The sequence below is a fragment of the Protomyctophum parallelum genome, assembly GCF_964188405.1.
Source record: "Protomyctophum parallelum genome assembly, chromosome: 1".
In the NCBI taxonomy this organism is placed as follows: Eukaryota; Metazoa; Chordata; class Actinopteri; order Myctophiformes; family Myctophidae; genus Protomyctophum; species Protomyctophum parallelum.
In genome coordinates, this window is record NC_139697.1 from 6,081,759 (window position 1) to 6,095,704 (window position 13,946).

The 13,946-nt window shown below is 43.3% G+C and overlaps 1 protein-coding gene across 1 annotated transcript in view; it reads right to left on the bottom strand.

Annotated features, from left to right (window-relative positions):
• Window positions 1-13,946, bottom strand: part of LOC310875093 (glutamate receptor ionotropic, kainate 5-like) — a gene marked incomplete at its 3' end in the record, with an annotated part of 241,116 nt that overhangs the window by 18,396 nt on the left and 208,774 nt on the right. Inside the window, exons 13-15 of the mRNA XM_083788160.1 lie at window positions 7,659-7,772; window positions 4,725-4,834; window positions 3,363-3,536 (exon numbers count right to left, since the gene is read on the bottom strand). Of these exons, the coding sequence (XP_083644286.1) occupies window positions 3,363-3,536; window positions 4,725-4,834; window positions 7,659-7,772 (398 nt within the window). The remainder of the gene's footprint in view (window positions 1-3,362; window positions 3,537-4,724; window positions 4,835-7,658; window positions 7,773-13,946) is intronic.

A 13,946-nucleotide genomic window follows, 5' to 3' on the forward strand; every position in this document is an offset into this window, starting at 1 on the left:
TCCACACACCACCCAAACTCTCCTGCTGTAACTGTATTACTCCACACACCACCCAAACTCTCCCTGCTGTAACTTTAGTACTCCACACACCACCCAAACTCTCCCTGCTGTAACTTTATTACTCCACACACCACCCAAACTCTCTCCTGCTATAACTGTATTACTCCACACACCACCCAAACTCTTCCTGCTGTAACTTTAGTACTCCACACACCACCCAAACTCTCCCTGCTGTAACTGTATTACTCCACACACCACCCAAACTCTCCCTGATGTAACTTTATTACTCCACACACCACCCAAACTCTCTCCTGCTGTAACTGTATTACTCCACACACCACCCAAACTCTCCCTGCTGTAACTTTATTACTCCGCACACCACCCAAACTCTCTCCTGCTATAACTGTATTACTCCACACACCACCCAAACTCTTCCTGCTGTAACTTTAGTACTCCACACACCACCCAAACTCTCCCTGCTGTAACTGTATTACTCCACACACCACCCAAACTCTCCCTGATGTAACTTTAGTACTCCACACACCACCCAAACTCTCCCTGATGTAACTTTATTACTCCACACACCACCCAAACTCTCCCTGTTGTAACTTTAGTACTCCACACACCACCCAAACTCTTCCTGCTGTAACTTTAGTACTCCACACACCACCCAAACTCTTCCTGCTGTAACTGTATTACTCCACACACCACCCAAACTCTCCCTGATGTAACTTTATTACTCCACACACCACCCAAACTCTCCCTGTTGTAACTTTATTTACTCCACACACCACCCAAACTCTCCCTGCTGTAACTTTAGTACTCCACACACCACCCAAACTCTCCTGCTGTAACTTTATTACTCCACACACCACCCAAACTCTCCCTGCTGTAACTTTAGTACTCCACACACCACCCAAACTCTCCCTGCTGTAACTTTAGTACTCCACACACCACCCAAACTCTCCTGCTGTAACTGTATTACTCCACACACCACCCAAACTCTCCCTGCTGTAACTTTAGTACTCCACACACCACCCAAACTCTCCCTGCTGTAACTTTAGTACTCCACACACCACCCAAACTCTCCTGCTGTAACTGTATTACTCCACACACCACCCAAACTCTCCCTGCTGTAACTTTAGTACTCCACACACCACCCAAACTCTCCTGCTGTAACTTTAGTACTCCACACACCACCCAAACTCTCCCTGCTGTAACTTTAGTACTCCACACACCACCCAAACTCTCCTGCTGTAACTTTAGTACTCCACACACCACCCAAACTCTCCTGCTGTAACTCACCAGTTACTCCACACACCACCCGGTCCGTTAATCCCACCATTATTAACACTATCCCAAACCCTAACCTAACCCTATAAACTCACAGGAAGCCACAGGTGATTTGTAACCCTCAGCACGGGTGATTTGTAACCCGCAGCACGGGTGATTTGTAACCAGCAGTACGGGTGATTTGTAACCCTCAGCACGGGTGATTTGTAACCCGCAGCACGGGTGATTTGTAACCAGCAGTACGGGTGATTTGTAACCCTCAGCATGGGTGATTTGTAACCTGCAGCATGGGTGATTTGTAACCCTCAGCATGGGTGATTTGTAACCCACAGCACGGGTGATTTGTAACCCGCAGCATGGGTGATTTGTAACCCGCAGCATGGGTGATTTGTAACCCGCAGCACGGGTGATTTGTAACCCGCAGCACGGGTGATTTGTAACCCGCAGCACGGGTGATTTGTAACCCGCAGCATGGGTGATTTGTAACCTGCAGCATGGGTGATTTGTAACCCGCAGCACGGGTGATTTGTAACCCGCAGCACGGGTGATTTGTAACCCGCAGCATGGGTGATTTGTAACCTGCAGCATGGGTGATTTGTAACCCTCAGCATGGGTGATTTGTAACCCGCAGCACGGGTGATTTGTAACCTGCAGCATGGGTGATTTGTAACCCTCAGCATGGGTGATTTGTAACCCACAGCACGGGTGATTTGTAACCCGCAGCATGGGTGATTTGTAACCCGCAGCACGGGTGATTTGTAACCCGCAGCACGGGTGATTTGTAACCCGCAGCATGGGTGATTTGTAACCCGCAGCATGAGTGATTTGTAACCCGCAGCATGGGTGATTTGTAACCCGCAGCACGGGTGATTTGTAACCCGCAGCACGGGTGATTTGTAACCTGCAGCATGGGTGATTTGTAACCCGCAGCATGGGTGATTTGTAACCCGCAGCATGGGTGATTTGTAACCCGCAGCACGGGTGATTTGTAACCCGCAGCACGGGTGATTTGTAACCAGCAGCACGGGTGATTTGTAACCCGCAGCACGGGTGATTTGTAACCCACAGCATGGGTGATTTGTAACCCGCAGCATGGGTGATTTGTAACCCGCAGCACGGGTGATTTGTAGAACAGGTCGGACTAACGGGAGGTCTGACTTATGGGCAGTCCCCGCTGCCCCGCTGTGGTCTCGCGTAACTATATTCCACAATCTCCGAATGCTATAGGCCCATGCAGGGTATCCAACTACACCGTACAACGTTACCATTCAGTAAAGAATCTTTGGGAGCATCAATTGGTGTGCAGATTTTTTCTTCTTTATCCAACCACACCTCCCAATAGCTGACCGAGTAACGGAAGCTGTCTCTGCAGACTCTTCTCCCTTCTGTCTCCAAAACTATGGAATTGAACTTCCCATTTCAATCAGAACTGCAGGCTCACTCCCAATCTTCCGCCATTGTCTGAAAGCCCACCACTTCAGGCTAAACATTATGTATCTTAGATTAGCATAGCACTCACTCATAATATTGTTTTAGTGTACAGATATCCTAGTTAGACGGATGTTAGGGACTTAGCTAACTTATGATCTTTGACCATGTGATGTTCTTGCTTACTGTAAGTCTCTCTGGATTGAGGGTGTCTGCTAAATGCCTAAATCAGTGGCGTGCACAGACATTTAGAGGGGCAGGTGCTCAAGTGAAAAAAAGGGCACCTTGTGCAGCGCATTTTGGGGCGGGAACCCATTTTGGTGCTTTAAAGCTATTGAAAAATAGCAGATCTACAAGCTCATAGCGCGCCACCGAGTGGCGCGCTACGAGCTTGTAGGTCTGCTTTTCTTTTAAATCGAAGAACCACTGAGATAGAAACATAGCTTTAGATTGTGGGGGCCTAAATAATATAGTAGAAGCGTTTTTATCAAGATTTGATCAATGTCACCACATGGTCCACACACTACAAATTATTATTATTTTTTTCTTTAGAGCACATTGCCAAAAGGGCAGGGGGTGCTCTAGCACCCCCTAGTGTCTATCTGTGCACGCCACTGGCCTACATTGTAATTGAAACTCACCAGACTCCACTGACACATCTGGTGGACAGGGCGCGGGGCATGATCTCGGAGCCCTGCTGCATGAAGCCTCCCACGGGGAACCACAGGCTGTTCCCCAGCGTGTACTGGTTCTCCAGCATGTCCCTGCGCTCACGCAGACACGGGTGAGGGTTGTACCACTCGTACGGACTCAACCTGTTGGTGGTGGGGGGGGGGGGGGGGGGGGGGGGTGCCGTGTCATTAGTCAGAAGTTTCATTGTTCCGAAATTACTCCGAAATCCTCAGCGTTCATTTAACTCAAATTGTCGCTGCATGCCTTGTATGTCCAAAACCGTTCCTTTTTCGTTATTATAAAAATACAAACATTTTAAAGTAGTGAAAGTAGCAGTGAAAGTAGCCAATCCACAACACTTATGCACACGTGCATGTGCGGGGTTAGCGGTTGCTAATAATAATCTTGCATTGGGCGCAAAACAGAATCGGACCGGGGCTGATTCTGAGGACTGTAGAATCTCTACAATGCTGTGTAGAGATCTGGAGTTCTACATTTGTATAGGCTACTAGAAAGAAAGACAGACAGACAGACAGACAGACAGACAGACAGACAGAAAGACAGACAGACAGACAGACAGACAGACAGACAGACAGACAGACAGACAGACAGACAGACAGAGATGTAATTCCGTCAGCGTGCGCTGTGGCAGTGTACACATCGTCGTGCTGTGCACTCTCTGCCAGCTGTAACATCAGCCCTTGAATTTAAATTGGAAATGTGGCGAGAGAGAGGAGACGCACGCATGCCGCAGCAGCACCGGCAGGCAGCTAACACTTTATACAGACTGTATGATTGCTTTATTGTTTGTTTGTTGCTAAAGATTTCTCCCCTGTGCACTTGTTTGTTTCCCTGGCACTGTCAGACACTCAACCTGCCAATAAAGAGCACTGATAGTGATTCAACAGAATAACAATCAGACAGAGCATGGGGCGCGAGGGCAATAGATCGAGCGAGCGTGTGTGTGTGTGTGTGTGTTGTGTGCGTGTGTGTGTGTGTGTGTAAGTGTGTGTCTGTGAGTGTGTGCGTGCGTGCGCGTGCATGTGTGTGTGTGTGTGTGTGAGAGAGGGAGAGTAATGTTATGAAGGTGTTGTAGATTTGCATGATAATAATTTGTTGCTCTCCCTCTGGTTTTCTGGGCTTCAGCTTAGCAGCAATATATGGGACAACAGGACTAAGAATATATTGTAGATTGTACAGGTGTTTGTCCCAAATAAAACGTGTGTGTGTGTGTGTGTGTGTGTGTGTGTGTGTGTGTGTGTGTGTGTGTGTGTGTGTGTGTGTGTGTGTGTGTGTGTGTGTGTGTGTGTGTGTGTGCGACTGTGCATTACCTGGCGGCTAAGAACAACACACAGCTGACAGCCAGGTAGGCCAACAGCATGAAGAGCCACACAGCTGGAGAGAACGGGTCCAAGAATGAGAAGTATCCTGGCTTTCGACCCTGAGACATACACACACACACACACACGCACACACACACACACACACACACACACACACAGGCACGCACACAGGCACGCACGCACGTCAGTGCATTCTGAGACAGCAACCTTTCAGTTTTCATCGTTCACGTTGACAAGCGTATACATAGATGATCCACAGAGTTAAGAGTTAGACACGACACAACACAATTTCCACTCTCATCAACAGCTTAACGAGGAAATATGCGATTCTCAAGTGAACTGTGATTAATGATGATCAGAACAATGTTCCCAGGGAGCTACAGCTCCCTGTCGGTACGTTTAATTACTGACTGACTGACTGACTTAGGCCTCTTTTAGACGGCAACGATCTCCATATAACACGTCAAAAGTTGCGTTCTCATTTTTTCTTACCCTTTACACGAGAACGCACACATCGTCTGCTGAAACACAGCCCAAATTACAACCAATAAAAAGGCAAAGGGAAGGACTTGGTTCCCTTTTTACACCCTTTTTGTGTGAATCTTAATTAATCAGTACATTTCACAGCGTCGTCCACATTTCACCCTCATGTCCATATAGCCATTTACAACAGTGCCCAATGAAGTCCTTTGTGTTCATTTTATTTAAATGTTTTATTGTTGTTACTGTGGATTATATACTACAGTAACTATACACAGGGTCTCCAGAGAGTCTAGATTACTGTGGAACTATTGGTGCACTAGCTTGTATACAGTATGTTCCCAACTGAACATGGTGGATGTCTTTTTATTGTATTGTATTTTTATTATATTGTGTTATGGTTCTCCCTTGGCTCTGAAATAAAGATTTAATTTAATTGAACACTAACTGAGTGGCTGTCACAGGCTGGTCTGCCCCTGGGGTCTGGCTACAGCTCGGAGCTGGTGGATCTCACTCACATGCTGGACTCAGAAAGACTGTTCGTTCATTCAAACGTCTCCACACCTCAGCGGAAAGGTTGTATGAATCCGAACCATGAAGTTATGGCACACTCCAAAGGCTGTGAATGTGTCGATTCTGGCCCTCTGGCTTGACCATCTGTGTTTTTTTCCGCTTTTCCTCCGCCAGAATTGTGTTAGTTTATGCAGTATCATGTTCTGTTCTGTTCATTTTGTTCCCCACACGATATCCTAAAGTTAACGTACGTCCAGTGCACTAAAACCATTATATTGTATTTGTTTCAAAGTCTGATGTTTCTTAACTTAATCCTAACTCAAAAGAGGATTTCAATGAGACCGCATGCAGAGATGTAACCATGTCTACAATGTATTATAAAACATACATTCAGCCCTATTTCTATAGGCTATTTTCAAACATGTTTGAAAGTACTTTTACTTTTGGTGCTTGTTATCTACTTAATGTTATGTTTATATGAATTTTTACTTTTATATGAACGTCATATAAAAGCGTATGTGGACGTCTCTGACGTTTATAACAAACCAAACCGTTTAAAAATTGTATGTCTATGGTGGAAAGTAACAAAGTACATTTAATTAAGTACTGTATACAATTTTGAGGTATTTGTACTTTACTTGAGTATTTCCAATTTCCAAAACTTATCAATATATATATAAACAATATCCAATACTTTTACTTCTACTCCACTAAATCTCAGAGGGAAATATTGTAGCCTATACATGCAGTACCTTTACTCCACTACACTTTAGTTACTAACTTACTAGTTACTTTGATTATTATTACAAAACATAATATTAAAAAATTCAGCCCTAGATTTTGGCCATCTGAAATTAGCCGATCGATCTACAAGCTCACAATGTGTCGCAAGGCCAGAAAAGTCGTTTTTTCCTCTATAGATACTTTAAGTAACAAAATGAAAATAGCAGACCTACAAGCTCGTAGCGTGCCACTCGGTGGCGCGCTACGAGCTTGTAGATCTGCAAAAAAAAAAATCACAGAGGGATACAGTCAGATATTGGTTAAGTAGGCCTATTAATGAAGTGAGAGCAGTGTGCCACACATAAATTAACACTGTTTAACACCAGGGAGCAGCACGCCGATAAACATCGTGGCAGCCTCCCTAATGTGCGTGCATAAGTCAACAGCTTAAAACAATTACATAGATTACCATCATTAAATATGTCCTACGATGTGCCCTCGATCGTGTGTGTGTGTGTGTGTGTGTGTGCGTGTGTGTGTGTGTGTGTGTGTGTGTGTGTGTGTGTGTGTGTGTGCTCACGCGCGTGTGTGCGTGCGTGTGTGTGTGTGTGTGTGTTTGTGTCACAAAGATATCATCGCTGATTTGCTGTTGGGAAGAAGCCTTGTATCTTTTAACTGCATGTTGTTTTGAAAAATGAATGCTCTACTAAGTCCACTTCATCATACGAGAGTGTCGGTAATGATCTACACACAAGTTGAGGAAAACAAAATAAAAAACTAAGCTACGATGACTAAATATACTGACAATTTGGTCAACCGATAAAAACGAAATAGTAGGGAGGGACTAGTGTAGAAGAGATCCAGTAGAACTAAAAGACAAGTCATTTATGCTTGGTTGCATGCAAAATAGCAGATCCACAAGCTTACAATGCGTTGTGCGCTTTGACGCGTTGTAAGCTTGTAGATCTGCTACTTTCAGCATGCAACCAAGTGTTAAATCAGCTATTATGATGACATCAAGGTCGGCCGAAATACATTTTAGTCTAAAATCTTATGACATTTACTCAACTAAAACTAGACTATAACACTAAAGCGTTTCAGATTACTAAAATGTGACTAAAACGAAATACATGTTATTCAAAAGACTATATGACTAAACTAAAATCTAAATTTGCTACCTGTCAAATTCAACACTGGCCTGCTTACCATATGGACCCGATAAAGGATGCTGATGCCCAGGGACATGAACGGCTTGGAGAAGTCTATGACCTTCTCCCTCTCTGAGGTGATGGTGAAACCAGCTACAGCCAGGTCTGCTTTCTGTAGAGGGAGAGAGAGAGAGAGAGAGAGGGAGAGAGAGAGAGAGAGAGAGAGAGAGAGAGAGAGAGAGAGAGAGAGAGAGAGAGAGAGAGAGAGAGAGAGAGAAGAGAGAGAGAGAGAGAGAGAGAGAGAGAGAGAGGGGAATTGCTCAGTCAAAGCAAAATGGTTTCATTTTCCAACGCATAGCCTACAGTATACTGACAAATATTATATGGACATCTATATTGTCAGAACATGCAACATCATCACCTTTCATTTGTCACGTCTGACAGCTGTGTGTTTCACATGCAAATGTAAAAACGTTGATTAACATTAATCTTGAAGTCAGCTATAGGATATGTAACGCACACGACGTGAAATTGGCCTTTCAAAATGTGATAATAATCAATAACTGATCTTTTTGACCTTGTCCTTTGACAAGTGCACTGTCGTATGTCAGAGTATGATTTAGAGATGTAATTTTATATGACATTGCGTTGTTGGCCTTGTGTGGCGAATTGACGACGATACAGTTTATAGCACTGCAAGCAGCGAGTCGGGATCCATTTGTGGGTCTCGGACACACTTTTATGGGTCCCTTTATTATTATTAGTTTTGTTTCCAACATTTTTATTTATTTATTATTATTTCAAAACATTTTCAATAACATCCCCCAAAAAAAAAAAAAAAAAAACAGAATTCAGTGATTCGTTTCAGTAATGTCATGAAGAAATCAAAGAAGTTCCATAAATTAGAAAACAACATGTTTAAGAATAGTGAAAGTGGCCGATCAACTAGTGATCTACAAGCTCGCTGACAAATACCAACTCATCAGGCTGAAGCTATAGCGTTCTCCTCTTTACTTGCCAGACGCCTGATACTATTTAATTGGAAACAAGCAGCGCCGCCATCTCACAAACGTTGGGTGGAGGATGTTATGTCACATCTCAAGCTCGAAGAACTTAAATATACGATCAGGGGCTCCACTCATAAATATACCAGAGTTTGGCAACCGTTCCTAAACTACTTTGCGGTAATATTTTTTACATAATCATTGGCCATCTCCCCCCCCCCCCTTTTATTTTTTTATTTACCCACTTGTTTTGTATTTTTCTATATATTTTATTTCAGTTATTGATGTAAAATAAAATAAAAATACTTGAATACTACAAGCTGGCTTTGCGCCGTGTTGTGAGCTTGTAGAGCTGCTATACTAGTTGGGGTCTCGGTGGGGCAAACATCCGATCTCTCTTCTGGGTCACGGGCTAAAACGTTTGGGAACCGCTGGTTTATAGCGTCGGCGCAGCAGGGAGGGTTTTAGACTAAGTCAAGGAGAGAACATGGATTAAAGCTAAATAAAATCTCACCACTGAAAATGTTTGCATGACCACGTCTTAAATGTGTGATCTGTGAGACAGCATGAAAGGAGCCGCCCCACACACTAGAGCTGATTCATAAACAATCAACACAATAATGTAAAATGACCATGTTTTGGTAATATTGTCTCCTGGTCCTGGATGCTGTCACCTTAGGTTACAGATTGAGGCTTTAACCTTTGCTTTCATATGAGATATCCGACCGAGACTATTACAGATTTCATGGAAGATTCTTCGGAAAATAATTGCTAGTCTGTTTAACCACATCAAACGCTAAAATAAATGATAACTGAACATATAGACCAGGTGTGCCCTCACTTTTTGACTTGAGAGCTACTCTCAAAATGACAACCTCAACCAGATCTACCCCCCAAAAAAGGGTACCCGAGGGGCTTTGGAATTATGGCCATGGCGTTACATATAAGACAAACCAGTGGCGTGCACAGATAGACACTAGGGGGTGCTAGAGCACCCCCTGCCCTTTTGGCAATTTTGCTCTTAAAAAGAAGGAAAAAAAGAAATTTGTAGTGTGTGGAGGACCATGGTGACATTGATCAAATCTTGATAAAAAAAACGCTTCTACTATATTATTTATTATTTAGGCCCCCACAATCTAAAGCTATGTTTCTATGTCAGTGGTTCTTCGATTAAAAAAAAAATAGCAGACCTACAAGCTCGTAGCGCGCCACTCGGTGGCGCGCTATGAGCTTGTAGATCTGCTATTTTTCAATAGCTAAAGCACCAAAATGGGTTCTTGCACCAAAATGTGCTGCACAAGGTGCCCTTTTTTTCACTTGAGCACCTGCCCCTCTAAATGTCTGTGCACGCCACTGAGACAAACGCACTTGGAATAGGAAATACAGGGGATCTTTTTTTTTTTTAATGGAAGGGTTTTCTTGTATATAATAACTTTGTAATGCTATTGTTCGTGATACAGTACTTGAAAGTACTGCATTGTGGGTTTGAGCTTGCAGGCCCTGTTTGAAGTCAATCACGTCACCTTAATACTTAATAAGTGGCAGATGCCTTTTTATTTGTTTACATTAAAATGATATATTTTCAGGGCCATGTGGTTACTGTACATGCACAGCCTTCGTGATCTACTGGTAGATCATGATCTACATTTTGGACGATCTACAAGCTGTCAATGCGTGTTTTCACCCCTGATATAGACTGATCTACAAGCTGTCAATGCGTGTTTTCACCCCTGATATAGACTGATCTACAAGCTGTCAATGCGTGTTTTCACCGTCCAACATGGCTCCAAAGAAGACATGATGCTGACTTCTATGGAATCAAAAAGACTGAAATCAGTCGTGGACGACTGAGAACTTTAATCCATGAGAGAATGAACCAGAGAGAGTTGGAGAGAATGAACGTAGAGGTATTTGAGAGAATGTCAAGCAGATTGGTGTTGGAACAACAATCGACGGGAAATCTTTAAACAGGAGCACAACATCAAAGAGGAGCGACGTGCGAGGGAAGGAGGGAGGGAGCAAGGGTGCAAGGGGAGGGAAGAAGTGCCACGGAGAGGTCACCGACGGAGAAGAAAGACAGCGGGGTCAAACGGGGTCAGTGTGTCGCAAGACATGAAAGAGCAGCTGACACGTACTGTAGATAGTCGACCGCCACTGGGGAGAGAGAACGAGACAGCGAGAGAGAGAGAGAAGATGCAGAGAGCTGCGAAATGTCAAAGTGATGTGTAAGTGTGTGTGCGTGCAAGCGTGTGTGTGTGTGTGCTTGTGTGTGTGCATGTGTGTACGTGCATGTGTGTGGTGTGTGCGTGCGACCGTGCGTGCGTCAGAGAGAGACAGCTACCGAGAGAGAGATCCAGAACCCAAGAGAAAAATCAAAAGAACAAGCAAAGAATCAGAGGGAGCAAAAACAAAGAGAGTGAGAGAGTGAGAGAGAGAGAGAGAGAGAGAGAGAGAGAGAGAGAGAGAGAGAGAGAGAGAGAGAGAGAGAGAGAGAGAGAGATCCAGAACCCAAGAGAAAAATCAAAAGAACAAGCAAAGAATCAGAGGGAGCAAAAACAAAGAGAGAGAGAGAGATAGAGAGAGAGAGAGAGAGAGAGAGAGAGAGAGAGAGAGAGAGAGAGAGAGAGAGAGAGAGAGTGTGACAGGCACATGTGAGAGGTCATGTATTCCCATCATGCCTGTAGCTGCAGTATACCACGGAGGACACCAAGGTCATGTTCTCTCTATGTCTTCTGGGGGGTTTTAGCAACCTGAGCTGCAGTTCCACCTATTTTGTGACTACTCTTTCCACAACTCCCTGGCCGTGGCTTTGCGCGACGTTTCAGTGTTTTGGGATAAGTGTACAAGTGAGAGACCTAAAGCTAAGTGTGCCTGGCTGGAGAGATAACGAAATACCACAGGATTAGCATGTCTGCTGCAGATGTTTACAAACTAGGTAACCTTGCCTTTTTTAATGAGATGAAAAAAAGACAAAAGTTAATTTAATTGCTTTTGGAACCAAGGAAGAACGATTAAAAGTCAGCACTCGGCTTCAATCGGTAATGTAATAAAAAGAAAAGAAAAACACAACCCAACCAGAAATCTCAGGCCTGAATTTCAGCAGCCAACCCAAAGACAATTACAAAGTCAGAAGACTTATGCCTCAGCTGGATTTGGAAAGGAAGAACAATGTTTCTATGCATTTATCTACAGTAAATTCTTCTGTAATTCAATTAAATTTGTGTCAAAGTGTCAAAGTTGTCTCAAGACACTTTACATGTAGAGCAAAGGACCGACAGAGATCCCACCCAGAGCAAGCAGATTTTGCGACAGTGGCAACGAAAAACGAAGAAACGTCAAGCAGAACCTGACTCCAGGGTGGGCGGCCATCTGCCTCGAACCGTGTTGGGAGAGAGAAATAGAGAGAAGAATAGAGAGAGAAGGAGAGACAGAGAGGAGCGGTGTCTCTCTAAATAAGTCTTTCCACCACCGGCACGCGGAGGTCGTGGGTTCGAATCTACCATGGTGATTGGTGAATCCACCATGGTGAATCCGGTGCGGAGGGTGATATTTGTCACTGCACGTATCCCTATACGGGCTGGGGCGGCACCTGCATGTCAGCAGGGAGTGTTTGGGCCTCCCAGTGCATGGGGGCACTGGCAGCAGTGACAATACACTTAATGTGTGTGGGGAGGAACTAATTGGCACAAGGACTATGGTTTTTAGGTTTTATTTATTCCCACAATATTTTATATTACGGTCATAATAACAACCCATCTGCAGATCTACTCACACATGTAGCCAACTGTGAATTAAACTACTATGTTTTGGATAATAGTGTTTGTTTGTAGTTTGCTTTAAAGACTAGCAGAGATGGAGATTCTTTCAGTCTAGAATCAATAGCATTCCAAAGAGTAGACCCTCTATATCCTATTGAGAACTGCCTAAGGGAAGTACGACAATAAGGTGTGTGCAGGTCCTTGGATTGACGTGTGGCATATGAATGAATATTTGAATTAAAAGAAAGGAAACATTTTTGATAGTCATAAATGCATTTGTACACAAATATACATATCTGTAAAGAATTTACCTCAGAGACAGACAAAATGTTTAATTTCTTGAAAAGAGGAGCAGATGGTTCAAATCGATCTGAGGAGGTTGCTAGTCTAACAAATCTTTTTTGAAATAAAATAATGTTTTGAAGATGAGATGAATGAGTGCTAGCCCATATTATATTACAATAGGATAGGAAAAATGTAACTATAATACAGTGTTAAAAAACTACTTCTGTTCAATAATGTAGCTACACACCTTCCTAATTATGCCTACAGACTTCATTGCTACATGATCAATGTGTTTTTTCCCAATTAAGTTTGTCATCAACTATGATCCCTAGAATAGCTCTTACCTTTATTACAAAATAAAATAAAATGGGATTTCTCTACATTTAATGACAGCTTGTTTGTCTGGAACCAGTTTGAGACACATGCTAAAACATCATATTTTGCTACCCTAAATAATATTTCAAAATTATCATGTGAAATAATAATGTTGGTGTCGTCAGCAAATATAATTGAGAATAATCTAGGACAGGGGTTTTCAACCTTTTTATACTGAAGTACCACCACAGAAAAGATCTGGCTCTCCAAGTACAGGAGCGTAGACCTGCCCCATCCCATTCAGCTATTATTAACCCAGGAGGAAAATTAAATGTATTCTTGTTCTTTGTTTTGTTTTTGTTCCTTTCCTAAGATCATTTTGCTGATGCTCTGATGCACAACTGATTTATTTCTAATCGTGATCCGTTCTAAAATCTTACGGCTAGCTGTGCTGTCATGCTCATTTCAGCACGGCTGCATGGAGAGCCTATTTCAACAAATTGCTTGGTCAGAACAATACCTGTATTAATATAAATATTTCATTCCACTTTTGTCTTTTATTCTCCTTTTTTGGGCGACTCCTCTGAGTACCACCAGAGGGGTGGTTGAGAACCCATGATCTAGGAGTTACCGAAGCAAAATCATTTATATATAAGGGGGCCAAGTAAGACTAACTTGTGGCGAAAACAAAAGGAGAAAATCTATTCGATAGCCGCTGTCGGTTCAGAACTCTGAAACGCTGCTCAAGTCTCCCAAGACCAGGAAGGTGCAGGATCATATCACTCAAGTTCTCAGATCTTATCCCACTTCCTATCTGTCAAAGAGTTGATATAAAAATATTACTGCTGGTTTATAAAGCATTGACTGGCTGAGGATCAACATTTCTGATCTTCGGTTATGTTATGATCCATAGCTCTCAGGTACAGGGTCTGCTTTCTGACCCCAGAGTCAAAACGTACTGTAACACAGAGAAGCAGCTTTTAG